The sequence below is a fragment of the Colius striatus genome, chromosome 1 (assembly GCF_028858725.1).
Source record: "Colius striatus isolate bColStr4 chromosome 1, bColStr4.1.hap1, whole genome shotgun sequence".
Lineage (NCBI taxonomy): Eukaryota > Metazoa > Chordata > Aves > Coliiformes > Coliidae > Colius > Colius striatus.
In genome coordinates, this window is record NC_084759.1 from 3,597,371 (window position 1) to 3,610,771 (window position 13,401).

General features: G+C 43.5%; 1 protein-coding gene across 6 annotated transcripts in view; it reads right to left on the reverse strand.

The window, feature by feature from the left end:
* The window catches only part of TENM4 (teneurin transmembrane protein 4), a 611,632-nt gene that overhangs the window by 60,062 nt on the left and 538,169 nt on the right, over window positions 1-13,401 (reverse strand). For all 6 annotated transcript variants that reach the window (XM_061990604.1, XM_061990638.1, XM_061990629.1 and 3 more), the window contains 3 exons: window positions 11,362-11,629; window positions 8,517-8,660; window positions 7,278-7,527 (listed from right to left, as the gene is read on the reverse strand). In XM_061990604.1, coding sequence (XP_061846588.1) covers window positions 7,278-7,527; window positions 8,517-8,660; window positions 11,362-11,629 — 662 coding nt within the window. The remainder of the gene's footprint in view (window positions 1-7,277; window positions 7,528-8,516; window positions 8,661-11,361; window positions 11,630-13,401) is intronic.

Below are 13,401 nucleotides of genomic sequence, written 5' to 3' on the forward strand. Positions count from 1 at the left end.
GGCTTTGGCTTTTTATTTAAAGCCACAATCAATAGGCAAATCCAAGTGGCAAATTGGACTGAACTGAATGACAACTGAAATAAATCTGCCTGGGGCCAACTTGAGATTTATTTTTCTTTCCTTTTATCCTTTCTCATTTCTTAGTTAGAGAACAGTCAGAAACAAAAGAGAGCTCTTTACTATTCAGAAGACTTAATCAGTTACAGTATTTGTAGCCTTGGAATATTTATCCCCCTTATTGACATTGCCACCACTAAAAAAGGCTGTGAGTGAGGAGCTGATTTCCTGTTCAGATTGTTTCTTTTGCTATGAAGGTTTTTTAGAAGAAAGCCATTGATATTTTAAGTCCCTGAAACAACAAACCAAAGTTGCAGGGACAGAGTGGGCTGGTCCCTAGCCAGGAACACACACTTTAGTGGGTATCAGTGGGCATGATGGTGCAGGCACTGGGAATAAGGATAGTTTCATAAGCTAAATTTCTGCAAACCAAAGTTAAATGGAGGTGGTATTGCTCCCTTGTACTCTTGTCATAAAGTGATGCACTGGGAAAGCATACAGCAATTGCCCATGTTCATTGTGATCCCAGTTGTTTGAGCTTGCATATAGGCTTTGCCACACATCTCCCTTCTCTCTTTCCTTTCTTCATTCACATTATTCTCATGACTGTAGTGCTGTGTCTAGTTCTGGGCTCCCCTGTTTGAGATGGGGAACTGCTGGAGAGAGGCTACCAAGATGCTGAGGGGATGGAACATGTGTGTGAGGAGGAGAGGCTGCGAGACCTGGGGCTGTTCTGCCTGGAGAAGAGGAGACTGAGAAGGGACCTCATCAATGCTGAGAAATCCCTAAAGGGCAGGTGCTGAGAGGATGGAGCCAGTCTTTGTTCTGTGGTGGCCAGTGGCACGACAAGGGGTAACAGGCACAAGGTGAAACAGAGGAAGTTCCACTTGAACAGGAGGAGAAACTCCTTTGGTGCTGAGGTGAGGGAGCCCTGGCCCAGGCTGCCCAGGGAGCATGTGGAGGCTCCTTCTCAGGAGGTTTCCAAACCTGCCCGGACACGTTCTTGTGCCCCCTGATGGAGGGGAACCTGCTTTAGCAGGGGGTTGGTCTGGATGAACTCTGAAGGTCCCCTCCAACCCCTACCATTCTGGGATTCTGTGATTATTTGGACAGGATAGTGCCAGCACCATCTGGGGAGCTCTGCAGACATGTTAAGAGATTTAAGCTCCATTTAAAGATGTTTATGCTTTATGTGACTTGTATGGGCATGAGGAAGGAAAGTGATAAAAGGTTGGGTGAGCAGGCAGACAGGTGGCACTCCTGGAGATTGCTTCTGTAGCACTATAGTGCACAGGCTTTATGTAAAATACTTGTTATTATTCCCTTGGGTCCAACGTCCACGGTTTGGAGGAGCCTAAGGAAAGAACCTCCCGCTCCAGAGTGGGAAGCAAGTCCCTAAAGAATAAAGATGAAAAAAAGGGAGAGGGTCTGTGGTTTCAGCAGGTCACTTAAAATGCATCAGCACAGCAGACTGAACTTTCTTCTGTTCAAAGCCAGGGAATTCATCTTACCAAGCTTTAGACCATTACAAGGTGAATGCTTACATCTGAACTGGCTGCCTTAACTCCCTTTATACAGTGGAGAGAAATACCATCTTTCAGAGTATCATTTATCTGACTCATTTTCAACATTTATTTTACAAGATGAACTGCATTTTAGTTTCTCAAATGTAAGGGCATCTACCACCTCCTCTAAAGGACGATTTCTGTTACTGGTAACAGTATGGTTCTGGCTCCCACTGTGGTCAACAGACAGGAGCAGTCACAACCCCAAAGTTAGTTACCCATAGCAGCTCATCTCAATAAACCCCTGGGGCTTCTCTGGACATGCTGTCTCTGTTTAAGGACATGAAACCATCTCTGTAAAACTTTCTGTGCTAGCTGCCCCCTTTCCTTCTGATCCTTGCTGGCCACATGCATTTGCTGGTGACTAAAGAACTACTGAACTCCTGAAGCCAAGTGGTTTTTGTTTGTCGGGCTGTGTTTCCATGGCTTCGTGCTAAGCACCCTGCAGCTCACAAACACAGGATTTTATTATAGCTTGTGTGAGGTACTGGTCTTTTTTTTTCTCCCTGGGTGACATTCAATAGATTAATACATAAGGAGGCCACACAGTGCACTGAGCTGAATTTATACTTGGCCTTTTAGTGTTCTCAGTTTGTGTGCGATGCCCAAAGCTCTTTGAGTATCACAGGCTGGATAATAAAACTTCAGAGCAATGCCATAAGCCAACCCAGGGACTGCAAAGGACTTTGATCTGATCCTAGGGCAGTTTTATGAGATCTCTCTCTTTGCCACTAATTGTAGATTTGCCTCTCTGAGGTATGAATGGAAACAAAAAAGGAAGAATACATTTAGGTGTGGCCACTTCTTGCATATTTGCAAGAGAGAAATGCCTCACCATCCTCCACTTTCCTGCAGAGAAAAGATAACTGCAAATTGTCATTGCCATGCTTGGAAAAAGTCATTAGCTGCTATGAGCCCATCAAGACAGGTCCATACACAGACATACTGGAGTAAGTTCCTATCAGCCTATTATCAAATGGCAAATGGGTGTAAACTTGGGAGGCATCTGAATTTGGTGATGCTTTTTGGCTTAGCTAATATCCCCCATGTTGACATACAGCCATTTTGCCTGTTGCAGAGTTAGATTTTGGCTACCTACGCTGTGCTACAGAGTCAAGCCTCTTAGCTAGTAGCTCCAGAAGCTCTGGAGATCAAGCTCATCACAGACTTCATAGTGAGGAGGAATCCTTTCCCCTGAAGTGAAGAACCTTTTGCATATAGATTGCAGCTTTTCCAAACCACTAAGATTCAGATTTGTGAATGCCACTCTTTGCAGCTGCTGCATGCCAATGGTGTAGGGCTTAGGACCTTCTGGAGCTCAAAGTACTGGAGCTTTAGCTAAGACTACATCCACTCATTTCCCTGTGGCTCAGGAATGAAGAGGCTTCCTAGCAAGGAACATTACAGCAAGTGACACACAAGAGTTGCTAACTCACGTGGATGACTCCTGTAATGCAGTCACAGATGGGAATATTTGATCTAGAGCTCCTCACCTCCTTCCTCCCTCACTGGTCCTCTTTGGATTGCCCTGAAGAAGGCATGTCTTGGTTTTCCTTCATTTAATTTCTTAGGTTTTAGGAATTGCCTAAAGGCTGAAGCCCTACCAGCTTTCTAAGGCTCTGGTGGCATCTGCAGCATCTGTGGCCAGTCCATATATCTTCACTCAGTTATTGCCTTCATATATAAAAACTCTTCTTGTAACAGGTATTCAGCTGCTGCCCTTCACTGTCAGAGAAGGTGCACTTTAGTGGCTGTGTATTTCTAGGGCATTAAGGATACAACCTGACTGTTCCAGAGAGAAATGAGTTTTTCTATTGCCTTTAAATGATGTGAAAGAGGAGCTGTGGGGCTGGAACTCAGCCTGATGAAGACAGTCAGTGCAGATGTCCAGTGTACAAACATCCCAGCCCTACTAAAAGATGCTTTGGGCCAATCCATTATGCTGTGGAAGCTCAGCCCTTCATTAGTGTTCTGGCAATAAGACAAAAAAACCAGTTTCTATTCCATTGCATTTCCAGGCATGCAGATAAAAGGAACATTTCTGGGTTTGCACACCTTCTGTGAAGTCAAAGAAACAGTAAAGAAACAGCACATAGCAAGAAAAATCCCCAATCCCATATGCAAAAGGAAAACCAAACAAAAAGAAATTCCCAACTCCACAGCCTAAGCTTCTAATTTAGAAAGCAACTGGGGAGGAGGATGGGAAACTTGTCAGAGCCAGAGAAGGCCTTGCAAACACAGGCAGTGACAGAAGGCTGACATCTTCCTGAATGCAAGTGATCAGATCAAACCCACTGAAACTCCAGTGAACCCAAATGACAAATATTCTTAGTGACAAAGCACCAATTTAGGAGTCTCTGTTTCATCTTGTTTTCTCATCACTACCCTTTCTCTTTTTTATTGCATTCCCTGGGTAAGGTTCTGAGTCACACTACCTTCTACCTGAGCCTGACATAACTTCACACAGTGCAAGTGCTCTCTAGGAAGAGCTCAGACTGATAATCATAAAGGTCTTACTTCCCTGGGCCTGTGATGCTGAGGTACAACTGGCCCTTCATTATGCCTGTTACACTCCTCAAAACTCAGAAAGAAGACATTTCACCATATGAGAACAATTTTTCCACCATAGCTCTTCCAGTGATCTGTATCCTGATGCTGTCCCCATTTTACTTTCTGGGTCAATTCCTCCCCCTCCCCCACCTTTTCCCTTCCACCCTCCTCCTTCTGTTGCTCTCCTTCTGGTCTCTGTACTTCCCCTGTCTACAGCTGTAACAGCTCATGCAGAAGTCTGTGTGACTCTGCTGTGTGATTAATGGCTCCCAGTTCTGATGACTGATTGCCTACGCCAGTTTTAATCACGCCAGCTTCATTTGCTACTGAATCATCTGGGAATGGCACTTGTGGCTCACTGTGTAACAACATGCAACAAGACAGGGAGCGGCATAAGAATTCTCCACTGGTTGGCTTACCTATGTCTGAAATCTTTATTTCTGACAGAAGACAGGAAAGCAGGGAATAGAAGAAAGAATGAGGTGTTAGCAGCTCAGTTCGATGCATTATTAGCAGATTGAAAACTTGACAGTAACTGTATCATACAATGCAATAATAAATAAAGACTTAGCTGGAATGACACTGATATATTTTATATTGGATATTACTTGGCAGTGAGCTCACTTATGTACCGCTGCACATCACAAAGGAAGCGTGATCTCACCTGCTTGGAGTTACTCACTTATGCAAGAGACAGGGCTGGGCACACTTGATCATTCAGAGCAGTACTGAGCTAAATATATGTAGATGCAGATGTCTTCATAGCTTTTTTGTTGGGTTTTTTTTCACTCTCAGTGAAAGCAATAACTTGTGATTTACAAAGGTAACTTAGCAGCTGCATAGCTATGGGTGGCAGTTCATTGCTGTAACCTCGTGGACTCTAGCCCAGAGGACTGAAATTATTCAGAGCTGGACATTTTTCATGGGTCTAGCTATGTACCTAGCTGCAGTTGTCTGCAACCCACAATGCATTTGCTTTCCTCTCTGCAATAGAACACTACACTCAAAAGATGGTCCCCTAAACAAAACCCAAAAGCCAAATAGTGAGGGTGTTAATCTCCAAGGAGATGCTGATTTGAGAAGACACAAGCAAACTCCACTTAGTCCAAAGGCAATGGCTTTCCTCCACAGCTTTTAGTCAGTCAGCACCTGAACCCATTTACCTTATAGCACACCAGAGTGAAGAAATGTTTATTAGATCCAGTAACCTAAGTGTTTGCACAGATGAAGCAGCAATCGTTCCAACAGATTTAACTCTGGAGTAAATTTAACTCTGTGTCTCTACACAAAAGCCAGAAAGGCCATTCTGTCAAGGCTTCCAATTTTCCCTTTCCCAATCAGGAAATACTCTGCAAAACCTCTGCTGAGTCTGGTATTTCCACTGACAATGAAACAGGGATTGGGTTTTCAAAATTGTACTTCTGGGAATAAGACATTAATCCCATTCAGTTGCAGTGGGTTTTGGGGCCCCAATTCACCTGGGCTCTTCTGGAAATCTCACCTTTGGTCATTAAAATAACGTTCTGGCACTGGAAGAGTATTGCATTCTTTAGCATGGACAAGGTCTGAAGATTTATCCCAGCTCCCCACCTTACGACCATGAAAGTTATTATGGTTTCCTGTATCCTGCTACAGAACAGCAAGAATCAGGTTCTTGCTTATTTACTCAAAAGGTACCCCATCTCTCTGAGATATGACTGTAAACATCTCACTGTGGGCTTCCTAATTCAGCGCCTCCTCCTGATTTCCTTGTTGCCCTGTGAGCACACCAAGACAGCTCTTCTCTCAGTGACAGCCTTCTGATGGCTGGCTGAACCTTTTCCTCACACACCATGATCTATGATGATGGTTCTGTGTGCCAAATAAGACCTTCAGCAAGGTCTAATGATCGTGGCGTGTTTGTAAAAGAGGGACTAGTGGGATCTTACACCAATTTTGCTGATCAGCCCTTTAATTTTTACCTGTGGCCTTGTGGAGCAAATGGAAATACAAAGAAATGCTGTATGGGACCTTGCTTCTCTAGGAAGCTGTATAGGAAGCTTCCACATGGCAGTCACTGCAGAAATGGAGCCTTACATTTGTCCATTAAATCTAGAGTAGAGCAGGGAGGTTCTTACTTTCTGGAAAATTCTCATTTTCAGGCCAGATCTTGAGAGATAAATGGGAATGAGATCTTTCCCACCATGCTAACCTCATGTTGACCTCTCAGGACCTTAGGTCAGGCCCTTCAAGCAGAAAGGGCTCATTTAGAAACACTCATTTAACTCTACTGACTCTCCTGGAGTAAGTCTTGTCTAGGATCACAGGGCTCAAAATCAGGCCCTGATGCTTTCAAGTGGGTAACTGTGGAAATTCTAAATAGGAGAAATATCCTCAGTGAGGCCAATCTGAGATTTTAATTCAGCCATAATCTGTTTCATTTCCTCAGCACTTGTGATGAATCTATACTTTTCCTTCTCTTCCTTGTTTTTAATGGATGTTCCTTCCCCATCCTCCCTGTTTCTTCTAGTATTTTTTCTCCTCTTTATTATTTGGAGTTAAAAGGAAACACTTCACTTACTTTAGTTTACATGACCCATCTATATCTTCACCCTGACACTGCCAATCAGTCAGGATTTGAAGGGGTCTGATATATTTGTCTTCCAAAATACCAACTAGAAAAACCCAGTCTGAGACTATCTAGAACAATCATCTTGTCTTAATTACGAATGATCATCTGTCCTGATTAACCTCTACATATCATCATTGGTGCTGCATCCTTCCAAGCTGAGGTTATCTCAGAGGCTGATTGTTAATTTGAAGGATTGCCACTGGTCTCTAACTACATGAAAAGGCAGACATCAACACAGTTTGATTTAGCAGCACAGTAATACGTCAATATTTTTGATGTGATTCAGTTCTGGAAGAACTTGTTAGGCCTGTGTTTCTCTGGTGTAAATCAAAGTCAGTAGAGTTGCAGAAGAGGCAAATGAGGACGGCTTTTTCTGTTTTCCTGTTTGCTTGGGTTTTTTTTTTTAGGAGTTTTGCTCATTTTCCTTTTGGGGACATAAGATTTCTGCAGAACTTAAGGGCACAATTATAATGGCCACATTCAGCACAGTGTACCTCAGCTCCAGTATGTTGGTGACGTTGCCAGAGGGAAAGATCCTTCGGATGTAGTTGAAATCTCCAACATAAAGACTTCCATCAGACCCACATGTTAGGGCAACAGGAGCCAGGAGTTTGTTCCCATCTGCAAGACCATTGCAGCTTGGACAAGAAATGCTACGTCTGCGGCCGTTGCCCATAATGCTTCCAATTACAGGTGGCTGCTGGGATATAAACTGGTTTTCTCCATTTCCTTTATGCAAGATGCCTAGAGAGAGAAAACAGTAATAAGGAAATTAAAGAGAGATAGAGAAATTGAGACCAAACTTGCAGTGCTGGATGCCAGCTGGGGAATTTGTCAAGTACCAAGGAGGTTTATCATCTTTCAAAGTACTCCTCTGTGATGGTTTCAAATGAGGAGCCCCTTATTTGAAGCAAGTATTTTTTTATAGACCTATTACATTTGCTGCAGAACAAAAGTATGTAGGGAGAACAAGACTGCCTTTACTTTTGATTGAAATAGACTTTTCAGCGTCTCATGAATTTTCACCTGCCTTTCTGTCCCTTCTTGCCCTGTAATTTGCAGCCTAGCAGGTAAAAAAATAAATTACATAGCTTATGGAAAGATGAGGGACAGGATGACCATGGTGCATTCTCTAGAGAAATGTTTCACCTGAAAACTTTAGATGAGCTCTGCTTACACTCCCTGTAAGTGTAGTGTTTTCTGCAGTGATGTGGGCTGAATTAGATGTTTGCTTCTGTACCACTGCTATCATCTAGAGGGACACAGCGCTTCCATCTTTCAAATGTGTTCTGATCAGCTTTCAAGCCTCCCTGCTGCAGTCTCCAGCAGCCTTCAAGGACACTGACACCTTCCATTTTCCCTTATGACCCATAAAACCTCTTGTTTCTGCAAGGACATTTGTCCATTGGAGGATGTGTCTAGGTGGATTTATGTTGAGTGGTTGGTTCAATGTGACTTGGCTCCCCTTTGTTATTTCAGGAATATTTGACTTGTTAACATCCTTCTTTTAAGACATTACAAAGTTAGACATGCCAACATTCAGCTGCTTCATGATGGCCAGCTTCTTTTGCACCTACACACCCCAAATTGCTTCTAAGAAATAATTTATCAGTAGAAGCATGAGAGAGTACTTGTGTTGGTCAGGTTTCTTTCCTTTTCTTGAGTTCTTAGCACTAAGAAGCAACTGGGCCTTGCAATGCTGCACTATTCCTGTCACGTTACAGGCAACCTACCACTTTGTATATTGAGGGCATGGTGTTTGTCCAGGGACCATCCTCCAAGTTTGGAAGCATCAATTTCATAACCTTGAAGAACAGCTGTTCTCTTTTCCCACAGGATCAAGTCAGGACAGGATTCATACTCATAACCTACTGAAACTATGAACAAAAGAGAAACAAAAGACCCCCAGATTAGTAACCCAGAAACGCACAGTCAGCACACAGACCTTCAACAGAGCAGGGTTAAGAGCATTCCTACAGGCAACTTCCAATTGAATTTAAAATGTCATCTTCATAATGCATAGTCCTAATATTTTTCTTTTTAAAGGCCATTCTGCATTTAAAAAGGTCAACACAGCTGTAGATGTTGGGCAAATGGTGCTAAGTACTTAAAAGTCATTGTTTTAAAGGCACAATTTAAAGTAGAGGGTACTTGAGGGTGTAAACCACTGCTGGACTCCTAAATGGGAGAAATCTTACTCTTATCTCCTTTCTTTGATCAAAGACTGTGCCAGGAACTTGCTAAAAATGATGGTTTGTCATGGAAAGGAGACACTTACACAAATGAGACAAGGGGCAGCAAGTCCCTCAGAGACAGCAGCCTTAGACCAGGTTGACTTGTGGTCAATGTTAATGTCAAAAAGGTTTCTTACCATCATGTCTAATCAGAGGCTTTCAGGAATAACTCTGCTGAATACAATTGCAGCTGCTTAAGAGTAAAACTATATCAGCACAAGGAAAATCATGTTTTTGACAGAGTAATGACTCCTTTATGATTTTCTCAGAAGAAGCAAGACCAGTTTCTTTGTTCTACTGTTCTTCTGCTCTACCTGATCTTTTCAGCACTAAGAGCTGAAGCAGAGCACAACTGCAAGTTTTACACAAGTGAAAAGCGATTCCATAGCTCTTTTTGTTAACTAGATAAAAATAAAGTTCTGATCTTAGAACTTTCCCAGTCTCCTTTAAAAATGTTGGGCATTGAGTAAGCTCAGGATCCCCCATCAAAAATAGCCTTTTGCAGAATCAGACAGTATCTGAGGAAGATGTAACTTAGAAAATTAAGGCTTGATATTTTCCACTCTTTTAGAGAATCATGGACCTGCTTCTGCAAGGGGGTTGGACTAGATGATCTCTAAAGGTCTCTTTCAACCTCTACTATTCTATGATTTTATGATTGAAAGCCTGAACATTGATGTCTTCAGACCTGCTCGAGTAGTCTTGATGTTGCAGAGATGCACCATGGAGCACCCCAGAACTCTCTGCTATCTACCCTCTTAAAGAGCATGTAAACATATTCTTTCATGATATGCTATTAGGACATGTTTCTCAGTGTGGACTCCAAACTGGCTAGGACTCAGCAAATTGTATCATCCAGCCTGGTCAAGGTAGCTGAGCCTGAGTGAGAGGAAGGCATTCATTCTTTTTCCTAGAAAACAGGTCACCCTACAGCCCCTCTAAAGAGACTTATCATCTGTTGAGGTGTCAGTGAACCTCCTTCATGCCAACAAGAACTCTAGTAGCTAATTTGGGATCTCTCCCATTTTGCTGATATCATTTCATTGGCGCACTGAAAAGCCAAGTCTAGACTATGGAAGACCTGTAACTGAATGTCCTCAAGTTGTTCATCAGATGGGAAGATGATGTCTGCAGAGTTGTATCTCCTCTGCTCACTGCACAATCCAAGAGCCCCCTTCAGCACCATTGCACAGAGTTCACTGGGTGAAGTCTGAGTTGGCAACAGGGAGAGAGATGAGGTATATCTTCCTTATGGGAAGATCTTCCTCATGGGGAAACATCTTCCTTATTGGAAACATCTTCCTTATAGGAAAAGGCTGTGGGAATTGGGGCTGTTTAGTCTAGAGAAGAAAAGACTGAGGAGGGATCTCATTAATAGTTACAAATATCTAAATAGTGGGTTTCAGGAGGTTGGGGCAGCACTTTTTTCTATAGTAGCTAGCAACAGGACAAGGGGTGATGGGATGAAGTTGGAACACAAAAAGTTCCTTTTAAACATGAGAACAAACTGTTTCAGTGTTTCAGTGAGGGAGCCCTGGCCCAGGCTGCCCAGGGAGGGTGTGGAGGCTCCTTCCTTGGAGGTCTTCAAAACCCACTTGGACATGCTCCTGTGTGACCTGATCTAGGTGGGACCTGCTTTAGCAGAGTGGTTGGACTACATGATCTCTACAGGTCCCTTCCAGCCCCTGCCATTCTATGATTCTATGAGATCTCTGCATACTTCCACACCACAGCTTCCTGCCCCACTACAAGCTTCAGCTTCTGTAGAGTGTGTGGCCCTGGCCACATTGCTTGGTGCTGGAGACATGGCATGTTGAGGATACAGAGCCTTCCTATTGTCTGCCTTGCAACCTCTGACAGTCACTTGCAGATGTAAACGAATGCACAAGGTACAAGAGAGAAGATCATCATGTTCCAGTTTGGGATGGTATTCTTGAATGAGTAACAAAGGGAAAACTAAGATTAAAGCAATCCTAAAGGTCAGGCACAGGGAGGAGTTGAGATCAGGGCTCAGGTTTTGGGATTTGTTTCAAAGCAGTGCTGACAGCTTTGGGCTATAGGTGAGAGGTAGCCTCTAGCCCCAGTTCATTCCTTCTGTATGAATGCGATGGTAGCAGCTCAGGATGTAGGGCTGAGCCAACAGCCAGAGAACAGACAAGTATTCATCTGTGGGGCAAATGTGTGCTGTCTGAATAGCTGGGCCCAATCCTTTTCAGGGAAACAGCAGCTAACCAGTAGGGACCATTTCATCTGTCAGCAGTTGGACCAAACCAATCCAAGACAAGGTCTGTACATTGCCACTTAGCTGCTTCTAAAAAGAAACACAAGCACCGGGGTCACTTACCAAAGGCTTCCGAGAGCCCATACACCTTCTGGCTGTAAACATCTGTCTTATCCCAGATGAAGTAATAGGAGAGGTCTGGAGCAGCTGCAAACCACTTTCTGAAGAGGCGTCCCTCGACAGCCACCATGAGATGGACCTTCATGAGGTTGAAGGGGATGGTGGGGTGCGTCATGCTGATCCTCAGCACTGATTTGTAGCCAGCTGTGCGACTGCTCAGGTAACTGACTTTGATTTTACTACCTGAAACGTTAATCTCCTCCTGTAGAGCCTGTGGAAAAGCAATCCAGGGGGTGTTAAATCAGCAGTGTGCAGACAGGGAAAGGCAGAGAAGCTGTAATTTACCAAACACACCTTTATAAAAGCCCTGGTCTAAAAAAAACACGCCGAGAAGGCATCAAATATAAAATCATATATGTGATTTATGGGGTTAGTTGTGGAAGCCAAAGGATGCCCCCTCTTCCTTCATCTCTGTTACATGAAGACCAAAGCATTACCTTTAAGTCGGTGTTTACAATGGGACTCACTGTTAAAAGAAGTTGCAGCAGCCAACTTCTTTTAAGGGAGATTGGGGTCTGAGATTATAGCAGAACAGCAGTTCAGCTTCCATTTTCCATCTGTTATCTTGGTAGGTTTCTATGACTGCTAATTTTTATCTCCTGACTTCCTTTCCTCAGTAAAATATGAACCCATGCTTGGCCTGTATCCCTGTGGATGTTCTCCAGCCCTGATCATAACTTGCAATTCTCTCCATGTCATTAGTGAATTCTGCTTTCACTCTTCCTCCTCTGACTTATCCATCTTTCCTTTGAAACTCCTCCTCTCAAACCTCAACTATGACTCTCTTTGCTTGAGCTACCTCTAGTCCTTTTCCCCTCTATGTCTTGGAATCATAGAATCATTTCACTTGACACTTAACACTCCCTCCACTCTTACCTGTGTGATAAATCTCTTCACCTGAGCTACCACCACCAACTTCTTTCCCTTCCCTTTCATTCTCTCTTTCTCAAATTCCTCTGCATTCTAGTCAAGTTGTTCTGTTTTGGGTTTTTTTTTTTGTTTCATAAAAGACTGGAGAAACAGCAGGGAAAGTTTTGCCTCCCATATTCTGCTTTTAGAACACAATATTCTCTGTAAAGATGGGTATATGAGCCAGCAATGTGCCCTCGTGGCCAAGAAGGCCAATGGTATCCTGGGATGCATCAAGAAGAGCGTGGCCAGCAGGTCAAGGGAGGTTCTTCTCCCCCTCTACTCTGCCCTGGTGAGGCCTCATCTGGAGTCCTGTGTCCAGTTCTGGGCTCCTCAGCTCAAGAGGGACAGGGAAGTGCTGGAGAGAGGCCAGTGCAGGGTCACCAAGATGATCAGGGGACTGGAGCATCTTTCATACAAGGAAAGGCTGCAGGAACTGGGGCTATTTAGTCTGGAGAAGAGGAGACTGAGGGGGGATCTTATTAACATTTATAAATATCTAAAGGGTGGGTGTCAGGAGGCTGGAACATCCCTTTTTTCTATTGTAGCTAGCAACAGGACAAGGGGTGATGGGATGAAGCTGGAACACAAAAAGTTCCACTTAAACATAAGAAAAAACTATTTCACTGTTGAGGTGATGGAGCCCTGGCACAGGCTGCCCAGAGGGGTTGTGGAGTCTCCTTCCTTGGAGGCCTTCAAGACCCGCCTGGACATGTTCCTGTATGACCTGATCTAGGTGACCCTGCTTATGCAGGGGGGTTGAACTAGATGATCTCTAAAGGTCCCTTCCAACCCTACCATTCTATGATTCTATGATTTTTCAGCTAATTTTAGTTGACAAAGTACAACCATATCTTTTGTTTTGTTTTTTGTTTGTCTGGTTGGGTTTTTTTTAAGAGAAATGCAGGGAAAGTTTCTGGAAAGAGATACAATGTTCATCTCCAACACCACGCTGATTCTCCCATGCAAAGTGCTGATCAAAAAGGGCATTTCTTTCTTAGGTCTTAGGAGAAAAAAAAGTTAGTTGTCACTTTCTACAGAATTTCACTCTTAGATAAGCACCCAAAGTGGACA